The sequence below is a fragment of the Sus scrofa genome, chromosome 18, assembly GCF_000003025.6.
Source record: "Sus scrofa isolate TJ Tabasco breed Duroc chromosome 18, Sscrofa11.1, whole genome shotgun sequence".
Taxonomy (NCBI): domain Eukaryota; kingdom Metazoa; phylum Chordata; class Mammalia; order Artiodactyla; family Suidae; genus Sus; species Sus scrofa.
In genome coordinates, this window is record NC_010460.4 from 5404338 (window position 1) to 5426131 (window position 21794).

At 45.6% G+C, this 21794-nt stretch overlaps 1 protein-coding gene across 9 annotated transcripts in view; it reads right to left on the reverse strand.

Moving 5' to 3' along the window:
* Window positions 1–21794, reverse strand: part of GALNTL5 (polypeptide N-acetylgalactosaminyltransferase-like 5) — a 121191-nt gene that overhangs the window by 50564 nt on the left and 48833 nt on the right. For 3 of the 9 annotated variants that reach the window (XM_021078622.1, XM_013983534.2, XM_013983525.2), the window contains 4 exons: window positions 16599–16756; window positions 14556–14778; window positions 10612–10909; window positions 2501–2621 (listed from right to left, as the gene is read on the reverse strand). In XM_021078622.1, the coding sequence (XP_020934281.1) occupies window positions 2501–2621; window positions 10612–10909; window positions 14556–14660 (524 nt within the window). In that variant the 5' untranslated portion in view covers window positions 14661–14778; window positions 16599–16756. Of the gene's footprint in view, window positions 1–2500; window positions 2622–10611; window positions 11218–11891; window positions 12824–14555; window positions 14779–16598; window positions 16757–21794 lie in introns of those variants that run through there. The other 6 variants (XM_013983528.2, XM_021078623.1, XM_021078626.1 and 3 more) reach the window with 6 other exon arrangements.

Genomic DNA, 21794 nt, shown 5'->3' on the forward strand with positions numbered 1-21794 from the left:
ATCCTCACTGACGCTGTGTTGGGTTCTTAACCCCCTAAGCCACAATGGGAACTCCTGAAATAGGCTCTTGACATGATCTGATTTCAAATTCTAAAAACAGGAACCTATATTATAAGATTTCTAATATGCCAAAATTAAAATCTGGTTAGTGTTTAAAAATTAGACCTTATATTTATTTTTAGACCAATACACTATAGGGCACTATAGGACACTATAAGTGACTAATAAAAGAAACTGAAGACACAAATAAATGGAAAGATATTCTGTGTTCATGGATTGGAAGAATTAATATTGTTAAAATGTCCATACTACCCAAAGCAATCTATAGGCTCGATGCCATTTCTATCAAAATTGCAATGGCATTTTTTCACAGAAATATAAACAACCCTAAAATGGGTTTTTTATGGAATAAAAAAAAGCCTCTGAATAATCAAAATAATCCTGCAAAAGAACAGAGCTGGAGGACTCATGCACCCTGATTTCAAACTATACTTCAAAGCTCCAGTAATCAAAACAGTATGGTACTCACATAAAAAAGACATATAGATCAATGAAAAAGAGTAGAGAGACCAGAAATAAACCCATTTAAATATGGTCAATTAATTTACAACAAAGGAGCCAAGAATATACAATGGGGAAGGGACAGTCTCTTCAATAAATGGTGCTGGGAAAACTGAACACCACATGCAAAAGAATGAAACTGGACCTCTATCTTACACCATACTCCAAATTAACTAGAAATGAATTAAAGGAATATAAAACCCCAAACCATAAAGTTTCTAGAAGAAAAGATAGGCAGTAAACTCCTTGACATAGGTCTTGATTTTTTGGATCTGACACCAAAAGCAAAGGCAACAAAAGCAAAGTAAAAAGTGAGACTACATGAAGCTAAAAAGCTTCTGCAGAGCAAATAAAATCAACAAAATGAAAATGCAACCTACTGAATGGGAGAAAATATTTGCAAATCATATATCTGATAAGGAGTTTATATGTATAAATATCTCCTACAACTCAATAGCACAAAAAAAAAACTGATTAAAAAATGAGCAGAGGATCTGAACAGATATTTTTCCAAAGAATTCATACAGATGAGCAACAAGCATGTGAAAAGATGCTCAACATCACTACTCATTGGGAAATACAAATTGAAAACACAATGAGAGATCATTTCACACCTGTCTGAATGGCTCTTAAAGCCAAGAAATAACAAGTGTTGGTGAGAATGTGGAGAAAAGGGAATCCTTGTGAGCTGTTGGTAGGAATGTCGACGGGTGCAGCCACTCTGGAAAACCAGTATGGAGTTTCCTCAAACAATTAAAAATAGAACTGTCATATGATCCAGCAATTCCACTTCTGGGGGCTTATCTGAAGAAAACAAAAGCACTAACTAAGTAAGATCTATGCACTCCCATGTTCACTGCTGCATTATTTACAATAGCCAGGATATGGAAACAACCTAAGTGTCCAATGGGTGGATTAATGAATAAAGAAAACATGAGATATATCTCTACACAGATACAGACATACATATAGACAAACATGAGATATATCTCTACACAGATATAGACATACATCTATAGACATGAATAAAGAAAACATGAGATATATCTCTACACAGATACAGACATACATATAGACAAACATGAGATATATCTCTACTCAGATATAGACATACGTATTATATATATTATATATATATATAATGAAATACTATTCAGTCATAAAAAAGGAGGAAACATTGCCATTTCCAACCACATGAATGGATCTTGAAGGCATTATGTTAAGTGAAATAAGTCAGACAAAAAAAGGCAAATACCATATATAATCTCACTGACATGTAGACTCTAAAACAAACAAATAACCCCCCCCAAAAAAAGCTCATCAATACCAAGAGGCGGGGGTGGGTGACATGAGTGAAGCAGGTCAAAAGGGACAAACGGCCAGTTATAAAATAAGCGTTACAGGGATGTGATGAATGGCACGGTGACGGTCGGTAAGAATACTGTATTGCATATTTGAAAGTTACTAAGAGAGAAGATCTTAAAAAAGTTCTCATCACCAGAAAAAAAATTTTTTTGTTTCTATGTAGGGTGACTGATGTTCATGTGACTCCCTGGGATGATCAGGGAGTCACACACACACACCAAATCACTACATCATCTATGTTTTATGTCCATAAAAAAGATCAAGAGGGGAGTTCCCGTCGTGGCGCAGTGGTTAACCAATCCGACTAGGAACCATGAGGTTGCGGGTTCGGTCCCTGCCCTTGCTCAGTGGGTGAAGGATCCGGCGTTGCCGTGAGCTGTGGTGTAGGTTGCAGACGCGGCTCGGGTCCCGAGTTGCTGTGGCTCTGGCGTAGGCCGGTGGCTACAGCTCCGATTCAACCCCTAGCCTGGGAACCTCCATATGCCGCGGGAGCGGCCCAAGAAATAGCAACAACAAAAACAACAACAACAAAAGACAAAAAAAAAAAAAAAAAAAAAGATCAAGAGGAACTTACATTTTATTCCTGCTATCTGGCACATTTCTGTAGTTGCCCAAGCTTTTACTGACGATGTGATTAAAGCCATATTTCATATATCCATAAATAAGTTCTGTGTCCGTATAGTTAAAATCCTCACCTGCAAGAAAAGGTATCAGTCACATAAGTATCACTTTACCACCACCCCTTTGATGAAGGACCGTAGCAACGCCATCCCGAATTCACTCCTTTGATAACAGGTCAGAGTGGTTTTCTTGGAACCTCAACGATGCCCAGATGACAACGTTAAAATCAAAGCAGTGACACGAATCAAAGCAGGTTCCGTAGCAAAGTCTGAACAATGAGTGACTCTTCGGTCATGGAGTTTCTTTAGGGAAGGAACGGCTCAGCCTTCTTGGTCCTACCATGACTCATATTGTGTGAAATGATATTAAATGAGGGATTTAGAGAAAGCGGGAGAATGGGAGCAGAAACCTCTCTCCCCAAACTCTGAAAGAATAAAACAAGATGACAGAGGAGAACCCAAACCTATCAGTCTTAACAGTAAATGAAGTTGGCATAAATTTCCCATTAAAAGATAAAAACTCTTAGATGGTAATAAAAAAAATCAAAATGTAACATAAAAGATAAATAAGATGAACTAAAATGTTTCTAAGTGGAAGAATAAGAGTTCCTTGGTGGCTCAGCGAGTTAAGGAGCTGGAATTGTCACTGCTGTGGCCCTGGTCACTGCTATAGTATAGGTTTGATCCCTGGCTCAGGAACTTATGCATGCTGCAGATGCGGCCAAAAAAAGAGTGAAAGAATGGTCAAAGAAGGCAAGACTCAAAATATTTTTTAAGTATAGAATTCAATGGAAAGACAATCCAGAGACCCCTTTTAAACTCACGATAAGTCACAATACAGATTTAATGGTACTGAGCTTGTTTGTAGACATCTAATGATGGGTGGCAACAAAATACTTAGAGAAAAATTGTTAGAAATACCAATATCTATTGCCACAAATAAACAGTAATGGATTTTTTTTTTTTTTTTTTGTCCTTTCTAGGGCCGCACCCGAGGCATCTGGAGGTTCCCAGGCTAGGGGTTGAATCAGAGCTGTAGCCGCAGGCCTACACCACAGCCACAGCAATGTGGGCTCCAAGCCACGTCTGCAATCTACACCGCAGCTCACGGCAACGCTGAACCCTTAACCCACTGAGCAAGGCCAGGGATCAAACCTTCAACTTCATGGTTCCTAGTCAGATTCGTTAACCAGTGAGCCACGATGGGAACTCTAGTCATGGAATATTTTAAGCACAACTCTGAATCAGAGAAAAAGTTAGAAACTTGAATAATGTAATTAGTTAAGGTTCCTTAGTAGATGTATATTGTGCTTTGTTTTTGAGAGATAAATTTTCTTTTCCAGTACTCAAGGAGTGTTTTCCAAAACGATGTAAATTCTATATTGTACATAAGGGGGTTCCCATCCAAAAGCAGCCGCCTCTTTCCCATAGGGCCTCTTTTTTTTTTTCCCACCTAAAACATCCTGGCAGAGCGCAGCAGACGAGCACAGGGAGAGCTCTGGAAGGCGGATGTAAGGAGGCAATTTGGAAGGACTGAGAACAGGAGGAACAGCTCCTGCCTGCTTTGCTGTGAATCCCAGAGCGGGGGGGGGGGGGGGGGCTGTAGAGGTGGAACCACCCACAGGTGCAGATGAAACAAGCACAGGTTTACCAGGAAACCGAACCAGGAAACCCTTTGGCAGCACCCACGAGAGTCCAATCAAGCCCCCGAAGGAGAAACACATCGCCTCCTGTGGCTTCGGGGTGGGAGGAGAGCAGGGAGCAGGGATTCCATCTTGGGAGCAAGGGACAGTGTTTGCTCGCCTCCCACCCCCCAGGGGCGCTGGTGGGGCTGAACGAAACCCACCCTTCCATCCCCCTGCCTGGCAGAAGAAGGCCATGCTCCGATGATCTGTCTGGATGGTGAGAGAGCTGGTTTTCCATAAGCCCTTCTGCGAGAAGCAGGTGTGCTCTGATTTTCCCTAAGGTGATTTTTTTGTTGTTGTTTTTTTGTTTGTTTATTTGTTTTGTCTTTTCAGGGCCACACTCATGGCATATGGAGGTTCCCAGGCTAGGGAATAGCCTATACTGCAGCCACAGCAACACAGGATCTGGGCTGTGTCTTTGACCAACACCACAGCTCATGGCAACACTGGATCCTTATCCCACTGAGTAAGGCCAGGGATTGAACCCGTGTCCTCATGGATACTAGTCGGGTTGGTTAACTGCTGAGCCATGACGGGAACTTCCCTTCGGTAATGTCTTGCCAGTGGTGTGCGGAGCCTCGGATCCCACCCGGTAGCAACGAGGCTTAACGAGGTGGTGGCAAGGCGGGGCTCGTCACTACTGCCAGTGCTCTCTGCCGGTCATAGCCATGGGGGTCCAGTGGAGAGCTGAACCCCATCCCTCATAGTGGCAGGCCCTCGACTTGCCCCACCTCCCAGCCCTGGTGTCGGAGAGGCCCAATGGGGAGCCCGACATCCCGCCCACCATCCGCAGTAAGGCGGTGACCACGCTCCAGGGTGGCCGGGGTGGAGTCCGTGGGTCCAGCGGACCCACCCACAGGCCACCCACCAGGCCCTTATGCTGCATCTCAGCAGAGATCGGCCCAACAAAGACGCTTACACGGGACCCAGAGCTGCATAAAGTCCCAAATGCCCAGGATACAATCAAAAATCATTTGTCATACCAAGAACCAGGAAGATCTCAAATTGAATGAAAAAAGACAACCGACAGATTCCAAGATTAATCAGAGGTCAGGATGATCTGACTTGGATGGACCATCATAAAAATGCTCAGAAACAAATGGAAAAAGGAGAAACCTCAGCCAAGAGATAGAAGTTATAAAAAACAAAACAAAACAAAACAAAAAAAAAATGGAAGAGGAGTTCCCATCGTGGCGCAGTGGAAATGAATCTGACTAGGAACCATGAGGTTTCAGGTTCGATCCCTGGCCTCAGTCAATTGGTTAAGAATCTGGCGTTGCTGTGAGCTGTGGTGTAGGTCGCAGGCACGGCTCGGATCTAGTGTTGCTGTGGCTGTGGTGTAGGCCGGCAGCTACAGATCCGATTAGACCCCTAGCCTGGGAACCTCCATATGCCATGGGAGAGCCCTAAAACGCAAAAAAAAAAAAAAAAAGAAAAAAAAAAAAAAGGAAAAAAGAAAAAGAAAAACAGAAGTTCCTGTTGGGGCTCAGCAGTAATGAACCTGACTAGTATCCATGAGGATGCAGGTTCCATCCCTAGCCTCACTCAGTGTGTTAAGGATCCAGCGTTGCCATGAGCTGTGGTGTAGGTCACAGACCCAGTTCGGATCCCACGTGGCTGTAGCTGTGGCTCTGGCGTAGGCTGGCAGATGCAGCTCCAATTAGACCCTTAGCCTGGAAACCTCCATATGCCGCGGGAGCGGCCCTAGAAAAAAAGGCAAAAAGAAAAAAAAAGAAGAAATAGTAGTTGAAAAGTTGGCATGTTTGGTGAAAGACAGGAGGTACGTATTCTGGAGGCTGAGCAAAGCCCCAGGGTGTATAAAGCAAAGACCTCAAGGCCACATCATAATGAAACCTCTGAAAAACTCAAAAATGCTTAAACGCTGCAGAGAAAGGACACGGCCATGCCCAGAGGGACGGTCTGGGTGACTGTGGGTTTCTCATCGGACTCACGGAGGAGCGAAGGGAGCAGGAAAGCACTTCCCAGTGCTGAGCAGAACCTGTCAACGGCAAATTCCACATCAGCAAAAACGTCCTTTGGGAGTTACGAGAAAAATAAGGATACGCTCAGCTGAAGGAAACTAAGAACGTGTGACTAGCAAAACCCTGCCCTCCTGGAATCGAAAAAGAAAGTTCTCCAAACGAAAAAGGGAACCATGGCAGCAGAAGGGTTGCAACCTCAGAAAAGAAAAATGAACATTGAAATGGGTTAAAAAAATACAGTGGATTGTCCTCATGAAGGTTTTTTTAGGTTTTTATTTTTTCTCTTATAGTTGATTTCTCATGAGTTTCTTAAATCCTATTTAGTGGTTGAAGCAAAAACGATAACACCATCTGATGTGGTGCTTACTGTATACAGTGTATACAGAGGAAATACTGAAGCCAATTTTATATATATATATATATATTTTTTTTTTTTTGTCTTTTTGCTTTTCTAGGGCCGCTCCCGCGGCACATGGAGGTTCCCAGGCCAGGGGTCTAATCGGAGCTGTAGCTGCCAGCCTACACCACAGCCAACACAGCAACTCGGGATCCTTAACCCACTGAGCAAGGCCAGGGATCGAACCCACAACCTCATGGTTCCCAGTCGGATTCGTTAACCACTGAGCCACGACGGGAACTCTGACAATTATATTTTTAAATTGAGGACCTGAAGGGACTTGGCTTTTTACACTTTACTTGAAATGGCAAAACACTGATTCAAGGCAAGTCAGTAAATTGCGTATGTACCACGTAATACCTAGAGAAACCACAAATAAAAACTACACAAAGCTATATATTAAAAGACCTATGGAGTTCCTGTCATGGCTCAGTGGTTAACAAACCTGACTAATATCCATGAGGACACAGGTTCGATCCCTGGTCTCACTCAGTGGGTCAAGGATCTGGCGTTGCTGTGGCTGTGGCATAGGTAGGCAGTTACAGCTCTGATTAAACCCCTAGCTTGGGAACCTCCATATGCTGTGTGTGCGGCCCCGAAAAGACAAAAGACAAAAAAAATACAACAGGAGTTCCTGTTGTGGCACAGTGGAAACGAATCTGACTAGGAACCATGAGGTTGTGGGTTCAATCCCTGGCCTCGCTCAGTATGTTAAGGATCCGGTGTTGCCGTGAGCTGTGGTGTAGGTCAAAGACGTGGCTTGGAACTGGCGTTGCTGTGGCTGTGGCATAGGCCGGCAGCTGTAGCTCTGACTGGACCCCTAGTCTGGGAACCTCCATGTGCTGTGGGTGCGGCCCTAAAAAGACACACACGAAAAAGACTAAATAAATATAAAAACACTATAAGCAAAGCAAGATGGGATTCCGATAGACTATATCCTGGATCATAAAACAAATCTCAAAAAACCCTAAAAGAATCAAAGTCATAGAGTATATTTTGTGGCTACAATGGAATCAAACTGGATATCAATTACAGAAAGATAGAAAATTACTCAAAACTGTTGGAAATTAATTTATTTCCAAATACTCTAAAAGTCTCAAAGGGAATATAAAAATACACAGAACTGAATGAAAATGAAAATTCAACATATTAAAATATGTGGGATGCAGCTAAAGTAATATTATTACAACATCAATTCTCCCCAAATTAATCTATAGACTCAATGCAATTCCATTCACAACACCTGGAGTTCCTGCTGTGGTGCAACGGGATGGGTCCCTGACCTGGCACAGTGGGTTAAAGGATCTGGCATTGCCACAGCTGCAGTGTAGGTCACAGCTGTGGCTCAGATCTGATCCCTGGGCCTGGAACTCCATATGCCACAGGACAACCAAAAAAAGAAAAAGGACAAAAGAAAAAAAGAAACATAATACCAGCAGGCTGGAGTTCCCTGGTGGCTCAGTGGGTTAAGGATCTGGTGTTGTCACTGCTGTGGCATGGGCTGGATCCCTGGCCTGGGAACTTCTGCATGCCACGGGCATTGTTCAAACAAACACAACAACAAAATTCCTGCAGGCTTTTTTTTTTTTTTGTAGAAATTGACAAGCTGTTTCTAAAATATACGTGGATAAGGAAAAGATCTAGCATCACTAAAACAGTTTTTTAAAAGATCCCGAAGAGAGTTCAGAACAAGAGCCAACAAAAATGGTCAACTAATTTTTGACAAAGGGGAAGGAGGGGAAAGAGAAAGTTTTTGAACACATGGTGCTGGAGGTGGAAGAAGTGAGCACAGCTCTTCCCTCACAGCATCACAGAAATTAACCAAAATAGAGTTATTGTAAAACCTAAAATTTGTAAATTTCTGAAAGAAAACATAGAAGGAAATATCTGTGAACTTGAGGTAGGCAAAGATTTCTATGATAAAACAGAAAAACATGAACTCACTTTGCTGTACAGCAGAAATTGACAGAACATTGTAAATCAACTATATGAATTAAAAAAAAAACCCTATGAGTCATAGGGGTTCCTGTTGTAGCTTAGTAGTAATGAACCTGGCAGTAATGAACCTGAGGTTGCAGGTTCGATCCCTGGCCTCGCACAGTGAGTTAAGGATCTGGTATTGCCATGATCTGTGGTGTAGGTCACAGACACAGCTTGGATCCCGAGTTGCTGTGACTGTGGTGTGGGCCAGCAGCTGCAGCTCCAATTAGAACCTTAGCCTGGGAACTTCCATATGCCATGGCTTTGACCCTAAAAAGACAAAAACAAAAAACACAACCCATACAAGAAAATGTGATAAATTGACCATTGATATTGAAAATGTTGCTTCATTTTTGTTTTTTTTATCTTTTTAGGACCATACCTGTGGCATATGGAGGTTCCCAGGCTAAGGGTTGAATCAGAGCTGTAGCTCCTGGCCTACACCACAGTCACAGCAACTTGGATCCGAGTCATGTCTGCAACCCTCACCACAGCTCATGGCAATGCTGGATCCTTTAACCCACTGGGCGAGTCTAGGGATTGAACCTGAGTCCTCATGGATACTAGTCAGGTTCATTACCACTGAGCCACAATGGGAATTTGTAAAATTTTGCTTCTTGAGTGAAACCATGCAGAAGAGAATGAAAATATACAGCATGGTAACTATAGTTAGCATGCTGTATTATAGATTTGAAAGTTGCTAAGAGAGTAGATATTTTTCCTCATCACAAGAAAAAAAATTGTAACTTTGTGTGATGACAGATGTTCATTAAACTTATTGTGGTAACCACTTTGCAATATATACATATATAAAACCATTGTGTTGTACACTTAAATACAATGTTATATATCAATTATATCTCAATTTAAAAAAAGAATCAAAAGACAGGGCACAGACTTGTGCAAAATATTTGCAACCTGCAGGTCAAAAGACTTGAATCCAGATTATATTTTAAAGGTCTTAGAAATCAGAAGACAAACATCTCAGTTTAAAAAATGGACAGAAGACTTGGAGAGACACTTTATGGGAAAAAAAAAAGTCTGTGTGTCCATTTAAGCACACAAAAAGATGCTCAAAATCCTTAGTCATAGGGAAATGCACGTTAAGGCCACGATGATATCATTACTCACCCATTAGAATGGCTAAAATCTAAAAATCTGACCACGTCAGGTGCTGGCCAAGATGTGGACAAAATGGAATTCCCATACACTGCTGAAGGAAATATGAACTGGCATCCTTATTTTAGAAAATGGTTTGTCATTTTCTTTAAGGTTAAGCAGGCACCTACCACCTGAATCATCCATCCCATACCTAGGTGTTTACCTAAGAGAAACAAAGCAATACACACAGCAGCATTGCAATTCACTGCAAAATACCTGCAAATACATTAAAAATATATTATAGATTTTGCTTAAAGAAAATACATAAAGAAAATGAGGACGATATCCAGGGAAGAGCAGGACAAGAGATGAAGTGTTTACTGTTAAAATTTCTTTGAAATGCAGAAAGCAAATATAGCAAACTACATAAAAAACTGTGACATTTAGGTGGTAAATACACACAAACCTATTTAATTGTTTTCTTTCTTCTGTGAGTGTATGTAATATTTCATACTTTAAAACTGAACTGCTCTAGGAGTTCCTGTCGTGGTGCAGTGGTTAACGAGTCTGACTTGGAACCATAAGGTTGTGGGTTCGATCCCTGGCCTTGCTCAGTGGGTTAAGGATCTGGCATTGCTGTGAGCTGCGGTGTGGGTTGCAGACGCGGCTCGGATCTAGCGTTGCTGTGGCTGTGGTGTGGGCTGGCAGCTGTAGCTCTGATTTGACCCCTAGCCTGGGAAACTCCATGTGCCTCGGAAGTGGCCCAAGAAAAGGCAAAAAGACAAAATAAATAAATAAAATAAAATAAAATAAAATAAAATTGAACTGCTCTAAAAAGGACATTGTCTTACTCTTTCAAATATTAATTTATGGTATATGTTCCCCTTCAAATGCCTAACAGAGGAAATCAAAATACTTACCTAATACAGAAATTGGCTTTTGTTCTTCAGTTTCATCTTCATTAAGCCTTTCACGGGGTCTTCGTATTTGCATCGAGCCATGGATACTTTGCTCTTGCAGTTTTTCCCCAAGGGACCAAATCAATGGATTTCCTTTCGTCTGGATTTTCTTCTCCTGGTTCTTCACATTATTATGGTGAAAATAAATACCAAAGAGAGCTGTCCAGACCCCAAGTGTCAAGGATCCATAAAGCAAACTCTGAATTATAACATTTCTCATTGTAAACCTAGCATTTTTGAAGGTCCATTTTAATATTTCCTAAACCAGAAGAATTTAAGAGAAGCTGTATTAGATATTTTGATGGTTTATAGACCATCCACTTGGCTTGAATTCAATTTTCAGTGTTTTAAAGACAGAATCATTTTGATATCAGCACTTATCTACTTTGATAAGATAAAATGTATCCTTTTAAAAACTCTCAAGACTGATATTCATAAGATTATTTAACATCAAAACGCATACCATTCTTATAAGGAGTTTCCACCATGGCGCAGCAGAAGTGAATCCGACTAGGAACTATGAGGTTGGGGGTCCGATCCCTGGCCTTGCTCGGTGGCTTAAGCATCCAGCGTTGCCATGAGCTGTGGCGTAGGTCGGAGATGTGGCTCAGATCTGGCGTTGCTGTAGCTGTGGCTGTGGCTGTGGCATAGGCCGGTGGCTACAGCTCTGATTGGACCCCTAGCCTGGGAACCTCCATATGCTGCAGGTGCGGCCCTAGAAAAGACAAAAAAAAAAAAATGCTTATAAAACATACAATATCATTTAAAGTCATTGGCTCCCACTTGTGAGATAAAGCTACAGGGAAAAATGTGAAAGTCTGTTTTGTCCTTTCCACATGCTCAGTCCCTCTGGGAGTGATAGCATAGGTCTATTAAAAAAGCTGGTCATGGCTCAGCAGTTAACAAATCTGACTGGTATCCATGAGGATGCAGGTTCGATCCCTGGCCTTGCTAATTGGGTTAAGGATCTGGCGTTGCCCTGAGCTGTGGTATAGGTTGCAGCTTCAGCTCAGATCCTGAGTTGCTTCAGCTGTGGCTGTTGGTGAAGGCCAGCAGCTGAGGCTCCGATTTGATCCCTAGCCTGGGAACCTCCATATGCCTTGAGTGTGGCCCTAAAAAGACCAAAGGGTGAAAAAAAAGATCCAGCTATTTGATGCGCTGCTCCCATTGATTCTAGGTGGAAACAGCCCCCCACCCCATCTCTGTTCCCACTTTTCAGCATACTGAGCTCACCCACTTACCACTGGGGTGACTGCTCTGACTGCTTTGTAGTCTGTTTTCTCTAAGCTCAGTCATAGGTGGAATCAGGCAGGAATCTACACCCAATGATCTCAAAGACAGGATTTTTCCCCCCAAATGTCTGACTTTAGGGTGCCTGGATTCTGGATTCTTGATTGTGTGGGGTACCCTGCCCACATGGTAGTGCTCAAAATGCAGCCCCAGGTGCCTCATAAAGCCCAGTGACATCACACAGGGCCTGGCCAGTCTGAGAGCTCCAATCAGAGGACAGCGTCCAAGGACTTCCAAAGGTCAGAGAGTCTGCCCAGAAAGTCTGCGAATTCTCACTCCTCAGCTGAGGAAATAGCAAGAGTTTGTATTGGCCAAGTTAAAATCTAGCCTTCTCTTGGGCAAGCCTCATTTTTGACTCTACTGGAAAAAATTTTTTTCAGATGGTGTTTTTCATTTTTTAAAATATAGTTGATCTACAAAGTCATATTAGTTTCAGGTGTATAGCAAAGTGATTCAGTTTTATATAAAAAGTATATATATATATATATATATATATATCCATTTTCAAATTCTTTTCTCTTATAAGTTATTACAGTTAAATAAACCTAAGAGAACAAAGAAGATTTCAGGACACCTCAAGAGATTTAAAGATGAGTCAAAGAGTTATTTGGGTTTTTAAAATTTTTTTTTACCTTATATTACTCAACATTTAGATATTAGGACATGAATTCAGCCAAATGCTTGTGAAATTTCTGCTTTCCTAACATGTCTGGGCAGATCTGACCCTCCTCCTATTGTTTTGCCTGGGACAGTCATCTGCCCAGGCAAAGTATATGAGAAGCAAAGGGTGGGCTGGGGCTTTGGATACCTCACCTGGGGCAGGGAGGATGGCCAATAATGACTTCCAAGCTTAAGTTGTGTTTTTTTTTTTTTTTTTTTTTGGTCTTTTTGCCTTTTATAGGGCCACTCTCTTGGCATATGGAGGTTCCCAGGCTAGGGGTCGAATCAGAGCTGTAGCTGCCAGCCTACACCACAGCCACAGCAACTCAGGATCTGAGCCACATCTGCCACCTACACCACAGCTCATGGCAACGCCAGATCCTTAACCCACTTAGGGTTAACACTGAGCGAGGCCAGGGATTGAACCCACAACCTCATGGTTCCTAGTTGGATTCGTTAACCACTGAGCCACGACAGGAACTCCCAAGCTTAAGATGGAATCTCCTTTGGACAGGCTCAAAGGAAAGGTCCTTTTTTGGTCTCCCCATGGCATATGGAGTTCCCGGGCCACGGATCAGATCTGAGCTGCAGCTGAGGCCTACACTGCAGCTGTGGCATCATCCTTAACCCACTGTGCTGGGCTGGGGATCAAACCTGCATTCCAGTGCTCCAGCAAAGCTGCCAATCTCGTTGTGCCACAGTAAGAACTCCGTGTTTTGTCCTTTTATAATAATGTGAACATTAAGAAGTTTTTATTCATAGCAGCCCCCAACCGGAAACAATCCAACTGTCATCAATAAGAGAATGGATAAAGTGTACTTCTGCATATAACAGGATGCAAAGCAGCAGTGAAATGACTGAGCTTTAGTGCCACACAACAAGGACGAATCCATAGACGTAACACTGAGTGAGAGAAGCCAGACACAGTTTATAATTGCATTTCTGTGAAGCTCAAGAAGAGGCAAAACTAATCCAGGATGACACTGGTCAGAGTGGTGGTTACCTTTGGGAGGGGGTGGGAAGTCTTGTTTCTTAGAGATGCCAAGAGTGAGTCTTTATAGCACAGACATGCTGTCTCTTCCTGATAGGGGCGAAAGCCTCACAGAGCCTTCATAGATAGTCACTGGGCTGTTCACTGAACATCTGTGCAATTCACTGTATGTATGTTATATATTCACAAAATGAAGATGAAAAAAGTGAGTTGGCCCTATTTTTGGATAGATTTATCATGGGAGTTTTGCAATCATTACACAGTTGCTTTGCTGTAATAAAGTCAAATCTTTCTTTTTTAAGAAAGGTGCACATAAAATGGTTAAATTTTTAATTTATTTTTATTAAGATATAATTCACAAAATTCACCCTTAAAAAATATTTAATTCAGGAGTTCCTGCTGTGGTGTAGTGGGTTAAGAATTCGACTGCAGGAGCTCCCAACGTGGTGCATCGGAAATGAACCCAACTAGGAACCATGAGGTTGCAGGTTCCATCCCTGGCCTCGCTCAGTGGGTTAAGGATCTGGTATTGCTGTGAGCTGTGGTGTAGGTCACAGACACAGCTCAGATCTGGCGTTGCTGTGGCTGTGGCTGTGGCTGGCAACTGTAGCTCTGATTCAACCCCTAGCCTGGGAACCTCCATGTGCCATTGGTGTGGCCCTAAAAAGCAGAAAAAAAAAAAAAAAGAATCCAATTGCAGTGGCTTGGGTTGCTTCAGAGGCACAGGTTCAATCCCTGGCCCAGGAACGTCCATATGCCATGCGAGTGGCCATCTGTACATATATACAGAGTTCAGTACTTTTTTAGTATAGTCACAAAGCTGCGTGACCAGCTCTGCTATCGGATTTTAGAACACTTTCATCAACTCAACGAGAAACTGCATGACACCGAGCAGTCCCTCCCATCTCCCCTTCTCTCTTGCCTCCACCAACCACTAATCCACTTTCCATCACTCAGAATGTACCTGTCTTGGACGTTTCATACAAACAGAATTACGCAACACGTGGTTCTTGGGACTGGCTTCTTTCACTGAGCAGCATGTGTCAAGGTTGCACACTGCAGCACACATCAGCACTTCATTCCTGTTTATGCCTGAGTAACAATCCGTTGTATGAACATGGATTTTGTTTATCCATTCATCACTTGATAAGCATCGGGGCCATTTCCACTAGGAATGGGTCAGAGACCTACGTGTTAGGAAGTAAAACTGTAAAAACTCTTAGAAAAGCTTCCTGACATTGAATTTGGTGATGACTTCCTGCATATGACACCAAATAGGGGCAGGGCAGGGGTGCAGCTGTTAGCAAACCATGGGTAGCAGTTCTGCTCAGCCCCTGATCAGCGTCAGAGTGGGCCTTTCCCCACACAGGCGACCTTGTTAGCAAGATACCATTAGAGGTCCCGCTCAGCCTTTGGCTGGCATCACAGTGGAGCAGCCCCCCTCCTCCACCTTCCTCTGTATAAAAGGAACCCAAATTCAGACTGAGGAAAGATGGTTCTTTAAGATGTTAGTCCACCGTGTTCTCACTCTGCCTGCTTTCTGATTGAGGTCATTCTTACCCCCAAGACTTGTCTCTGGATGTATTGGCCTGTCATGCAGCAAGCAGAGTGAATTTGGGCTTGGTATCAAAAGTACAGGCAATGGGAGTTCCCTGGTGGCTCAGTGGGTTAAGGATCTTGTGTCGACGTTGCTTTGGCCCTGGCTACTGCTGTGGCTAGGTTTCCATCCCTGGTCCAGGGATTTCCTCATGCTGTGGGCAGGACCAAAAAAACAGCACAGGCAATGAGAGAAAAGAATAGATAATGAATCCAACTACCTCAAAAAGTAAAAGTTCTGTGCATCAAAGGACACAGAGTAAAAAGGCAGCCCACAGAACGGGAGAAAGTATCATACAGACACCTATAAGCCATGTGTCAGGATGGCCCACAGGAGTAAAAGACAGCGATGTAGTTTTCCAGCAGCTCTTGTTTTCTAGTGGGTGAAGGTTTGTTAGCCCCCACCCCGACCCCCACGACTCTGAGTTGGGTGTGGATAGCATCAAGGGGAAACCCTGGGCCAGGGGACAAGGGGGGAAAAGGGATCCGAGGTGAACTCTGTTGTGTAAACCAGCGTGACGGCATGGACCTCACCCCAGAAGCAGCCAGGCCACGTCCATGGGGCAAGGACGAGACTGGGCGAGGCTGCCAAGTGCATCTGAAGTGATGCAGAACGGGAGTCGTACACAGAAGGCTATCTGGAATTGTGGCCTTGAAACCAGGAGTAGGTGGAACGGAGGCAGCCAGCCTTCACCCTTCTTCTCAAACCTCTAGCTTCCTGCCATCCACCCCCACGCTCAGCTGCGACGGCTGAGAACAGAAGCACTCAGCTGAGACCCACCTCGCCTCTCTCCTCTCACCTTTTCCACCGACCACCAAGGTCTGCGGCTAAGCTGTAATTGTTTGTGCTCAGCCCAGGGCCGCCCAGCTGGAGGCCACATGCCAGCCTCCTCTGGGTCCCTTGGGACGTTTCTCGGCTGCTTCTGGGTCCCGGGAGGGGTTTGGGTCCTTGGGCGCAGTGTGCCCCTCCTTTAACCAGAACATCTCTGCTTTTGTCTGACTTACATATTTAGCTTCCACTTAAGATTTCATTTGAGGGAAAAAAAAAAAAATCCCTCGTCTTAAGAAGCCACCTGCAGAGCCCGTGAACAATGATCTGATTCTGTGCAGCTGGGAAAATGCCGACGTCACCCCTCTGCCCCCCCGCCCCCCGAGCCTTGGCTGCCTGACCTGGAAGCGGGGAGAGCCGACTGCTGAGGGGTGCTATGTAGGTGAGGTCAGTGGAGGGGTTTCTAGGCACATTGTAATTCGTGGAAAATCCACCAGAGGGGAACTGCTGAACCAGAGGACGGCCCTGTGCTATTAACTCCGGACCGTCCTCCCAGAGAAATGGGGGAAATGCTGACACGGGTTTGGCTGGGCTGTTATCACGGGGGTGACTCCGGCCAGTTGACTGCAGAAGCGGTCGTACCTGCTGATGGCTCTCTCCCTCAGCCTGGGGGCTCCAGGAGAGGGGACACTGCTTCACTCTCAGCTTTGTGTTCCTGGACTCTAGCCCTCAGCTGGGATCCTGCCCCGAAGCCTGAACACAGCAGCGGGACTCGAAGTGGAGGACAGCCACGTGGCCACCTGCAGGGAAAGGATGAGAAAGAGTCTCAGGTGGCGGGAGCGGGGGCCCCTTTTCTTCCTGGGGTGGAAGCCATTGCACCCCCTCTGAGGAGTGGCCAGGGTAAATTACACTGTGTGCCTTTCCCTCAGTCCTCTTTTTTTTTAGGGCCGCACCCGCGGCAGATGGAGGTTCCCAGGCTAGGGGTCTCATCGGAGCTACAGCTGCCGGCCTACGCTACAGCTACAGCAACGTGGGATTCCAGCCATGTCTGCGACATAAACCATAGTTCACAGCAATGCCAGATCCTTAACCCACTGAGTGAGGCCAGGGATCGAACCCCCAACCTCATGGTTCCTAACTGGTTTCGTTTCCACTGTGCCACGACAGGAACTCCTCAGCACTCCTTTTAAAGCTGATGTAGGAGTTCCTGTCGTGGCTCAGTGGTTAACGAATCCGACTAGGAACCATGAGGTTGCGGGTTCGATCCCTGCCCTTGCTCAGTGGGTTAAGGATCTGGCGTTGCCGTGAGTTGTGGTGTAGGTTGCAGACGAGGCTCAGATCTGGCATTGCTGTGGCTCTGGCATAGGCCGGTGGCTACAGCTCCGATTGGACCCCTAGCCTGCGAACCTCCATATGCTGCGCGAGCGGCCCTAGAAAAGGCAAAAAGACAAAAATAAACAAATAAAAATAAAAAATAAAGCTGATGTAAGCTGGCCTTATGGGGGAGTTCCCTGGTGGCTCAGTGGTTTAAGGATACAGCATTATCACTGCCATGGCTTGGGTCATTGCTATGATGTGGTTTGATCCCTGGCCCGGGAACTTCTACATGCTGCAGGTGACGCCCCGCCCCCCAACTCCACCCAAAAAATGGGCCCTATGGCCAAGCACCATGGAGGGAACTTTGAGGAGAATCTTAGCCAGGTAAGCGGTAGGTAAAAGCACTACAGAGAAAGAGAGAGAGGAGCGTTTTTCCTGCTGACAAAGCCGGATTTCATCCTTCTGGATGTCATCTTACGATGAGCTGAACTGTGGCCCCCCACCCCCGCCCCAACTCCTATGTTGGAATCCTAAACCCTAGGACTTCGGAATGGGACTGTGTTGGGAGGGGGGGTCTTGAAGGCGGTAGAGAAAGTAACATGACGTTTTGTGGGTGGCTGCTAATTCACGATGACTGGTTTCCTTACAAACAGAGTTGGGCATAGACACATACAGAGGGCGCACCACGTCAAGACACAGAGAGGAGACAGCCGTCTACAAGCCAAGGAGAGAGGCCTCAGAGAAAAACCAGTCCTGCTGGCCTTGACCTCAGACTTGCAGCCTCTAGAACCGTGAGACCGTAATTTCTGTGGTTGAGGCTGCCTGGTCTGTACTGCTTGCTACGGCCGCCTAGGAAAGTGATAGACATCTCTGCTGCAGAAACGCATCTTCTCAGATGCTTCTGCTCAAGAGAACGAGTTCAAGAAGAATGCTCCTGTAGAAGGCAAGGGATAAAGTGATGGAGCAGAGGGTGTGATGAGCACGGAAGGGAATGCTCGCTGTCCCTTCTAAGACAGGAGCTGTCTCCCATCTCCTGCCAGCTGGGCAGTGGGTCCGCAGTCTGTGACACGTGGATGTGGCCCTGATATGATTGATCTCTGCCATGGCACCTGGGCAGAAGTGAAGGCACCACCCCAGGCCTGCCCCCCCACACTCCCTGCCCCGAGCATCCCCCGTGTTCTCCTGGGATGACAATCACCGAAGCCTGGCAGCCAGTGCTCAGGATGGCAGAGCCGCCATCGGCCAGGGTCCTGAAGGACCGTGTGGAGCCACCTGGATATTTACCCCAGAGACTTAATTGAGCAAAAAATAGGCTCTTTTTGTTGTTGTTGTTGTTGTTGTTGTTGTTGTCTTTTGTTGTTGTTGTTGTTGCTATTTCTTGGGCCACTCCCGCGGCATATGGAGGTTCCCAGGCTAGGGGTCGAATCGGAGCTGTAGCCACCGGCCTACGCCAGAGCCACAGCAACGCGGGATCCGAGCCGCGTCTGCAACCTACACCACAGCTCACGGCAACGCCGGATCGTTAACCCACTGAGCAAGGGCAGGGACCGAACCCGCAACCTCATGGTTCCTAGTCGGATTCGTTAACCACTGCGCCACCACGGGAACTCCAAAAATAGGCTCTTGTTTTGTTGTTCCATTACATTTTGAATATTCTTTCTTTCTTTTGTATTTTTGGCTGCACCCTCAGCATGCAGAAATTCCTGGATGAGGGAAACAAACCCACGCCACAGCAGCGACCTCAGCCACAGCAGCAACAATGCTGGAGCCACCAGAGAACTCCTGATTTTTAATATTCTTTTTTTTCTTTTTACAGCCACATCTATGGCATATGGAAGTTCCTAGGCTTGGGGTCCAATCAGAGCTGTAGCTGCCAGCCTGTGCCACAGTCACAGCAATGCCAGATCCAAGCTGTACCTGTGACCTATGCCACAGCTCGAAGCAATGCTAGACCCTTAACCTACTGAGAGAAGCCAGGGATCAAACACCCATCCTCACAGATACTATGGCGGGCTCTTAACCCACTGAGTCACAACAGGAACTCCCCAGTTTTGAATATTCTCGAACAGGGGTTCAGGCTTTCCCAAATAGGAGAGATATAAAAGAAAAGGATAAAGATAAAGAAGATGCGAAAATACTAAAACAGACCAATATAGGGAGTTCTCGTTGTGGCTCAGTGGTCACGAACCCAGCTAGTAACCATGAGAACGTGGCTTCGACCCCTGGCCTCGCTCAGGGGGTTAAGGATCCGGCGTTGCCCGTGAGCTGTGGCGTAGGTCGCAGACACGGCTTGGATTTGGCGTTGCTGTGACTGTGATGCAGGCCGGTGGCTACCTTAACCCACGGAGCAAGACCCTTTGCCTGGAAACTTCCGTATGCCATGGGTGAGGCCTTAAAAATAAGTAAATAAAAAATAAATAAAATAAACCAATATAAACCAAGAGCCTGACATGTTGGGTATTTTCCGTGGGTATACAGGACATAGAAGACATGGATGCTGCCCAGGAGATGTTTAAGGGTTGCCAGGGAGACAGGTGATGGTGAGAAATCGGGGGAAGATACAAATAAAAAGCGCTGAACTGCGTGGCACAGACCGGAGCAGCCACTGTCTGCCGTCAGGGAAAGAAGCTGGTGTCTGGGGCGCAGCTGCCGGAACCGCTTCCCAAGGGTGACGGAGCACAGCACGAGGCACAGGAGGAGGAGGGGACAGAAGGAGGAGGGGACACAAGGCAGGTAGCAGGCAGGAGGGGGCGGAGCAAGACAGGACTTCTGCAGGGCCGGGAATGTTGGGAGACGGTGAGATCCTTGTGCCACAGCGCAGGCCGATTTCGGGCAGTGACCGGAAAGCCTGGCCTCTCCCAGTGGATAACGAGAAATGAGGAGGCTAACACAATCCATGTTTTCCCTCAAATTCACAGGCACATGTCTCCCCACTCAATTCAAATTAAACAATTACCAGGAGAAACAACGCAGCCCTGAGCTTTAGTCTCGGGTTGAGAAGGAAAAAGAAAGGCACTATTCCCTTAAGATGGATGGTACTTCAAACCCAGGGCCAGGAAAATCCTCTTCCTTCTGCTCCTGTGTCTCAGGAAGGAAAGAAGCAACACAAGACAAAGATCAGAGAAGCAGAAATAGGCAGGGCAAGGTAAAAGAAAAGAGGCAGGAGTTCCCACTGTGGCTCCGCGGTTAAGAACCCAGCTAGTGTCATGAGGATGCGGGTTCCATCCCTGGCCTCACTCAGCGGGCTAAGGATCCGGCATTGCCACCAGCTGTGGTGTAGGTCACAGATGTGACTCAGATCCAGTGTTGCCATGGCTTCGGCGTAGGTCACAGCTGCAGCTCTGATTTGATCTCAGCTCAGGAACGTCTACATGCTGCAGGTGTGGCCAAAAATAGGCAAAACCACTTGGGTATAAAGGTTGCCAATCACTGCAAACCATCTCAAACATTTGGGAGGTTGTAAGCACTTGGAGGCAGTGCCCCCATCTGGTCCCTCTCTGTCTCCAGGATGATGAACCTGCCAGGGGATGGGTGCTGGGTGCTGGGAGAGAGCCACTGAACAGATTCTCAAATAATGCTAACACCTAGGACAAGACAAAGGAGGTGGGAACCAGTGGCAAAATGTGAATGTTTGATGGAAAAGATATTGTTCTTTATCTTCAGAGACGCTAAAGACTCAGGGTACTGAGACCCGGGGTGCTAGGCTACAGTAGGGCCACAGAGAAGGAATCTGCAGTGGCCCCATCCTCAACAGGGAAAAAGACATTAAGACATTGATTCAGTTCCCGTGAATTGATGCCGTCAAACGAGGCTCGTACCCCCAGAAAAGTAAAGACCAAAGTTGCTTTTAGTAGATGTTTATCAGTGCCTGCTTGGGTGAATGATCAAGTCTTTTCACCAACTAATTAAAATAACAAAAACTTGGGCTTGGTGCCAAAATCTTCTGCCGGACAAAGCGGCTCTAAAGATGAAAATTACCTAAGCTGTAGGGTCCTGGGTCAGTTATTCAAAATATTAATGATTTAATTAGAAACAGTCCCGTTGGAGCCTTTCGACGTCGGTAGCTTGGTTCACATGGCAAATGATAATCTTTTGAGCAGCATTATTCACAAGAGCTAAAAAGTGCAAGTCACCCATGCGTCCACTGCCGGATGAGGCAGTAAGCCAAATGCGACAGGCCATCCAATGGAACATTCTCCGCTTTAAAAAAGGGGGACATTCCAACGTTTGCGACCACATGGGTGATCCTTGAGGGCAATGACGCGAAGGGAAACAAGCCAGGCACAAAAAGACAAATCCCGCATGCGCCCCTTACAATAGCGTAGTCAAAAGTCAGAGAAAGTAAGTAGAATGCTTGCCTGGGGCTGCAGGAGAGGGAGGGGATGGGACATCAGCGCTGCGTTTCACAAGATGACAAGACTTAGGAGATGGGACGGTGGTGACGGTTGCACACACTGTGGGCGTATTTTATATCCCTTGGGTTATGATGAAGGATTTTGTCAGGTGTATTTAAGCACAAAT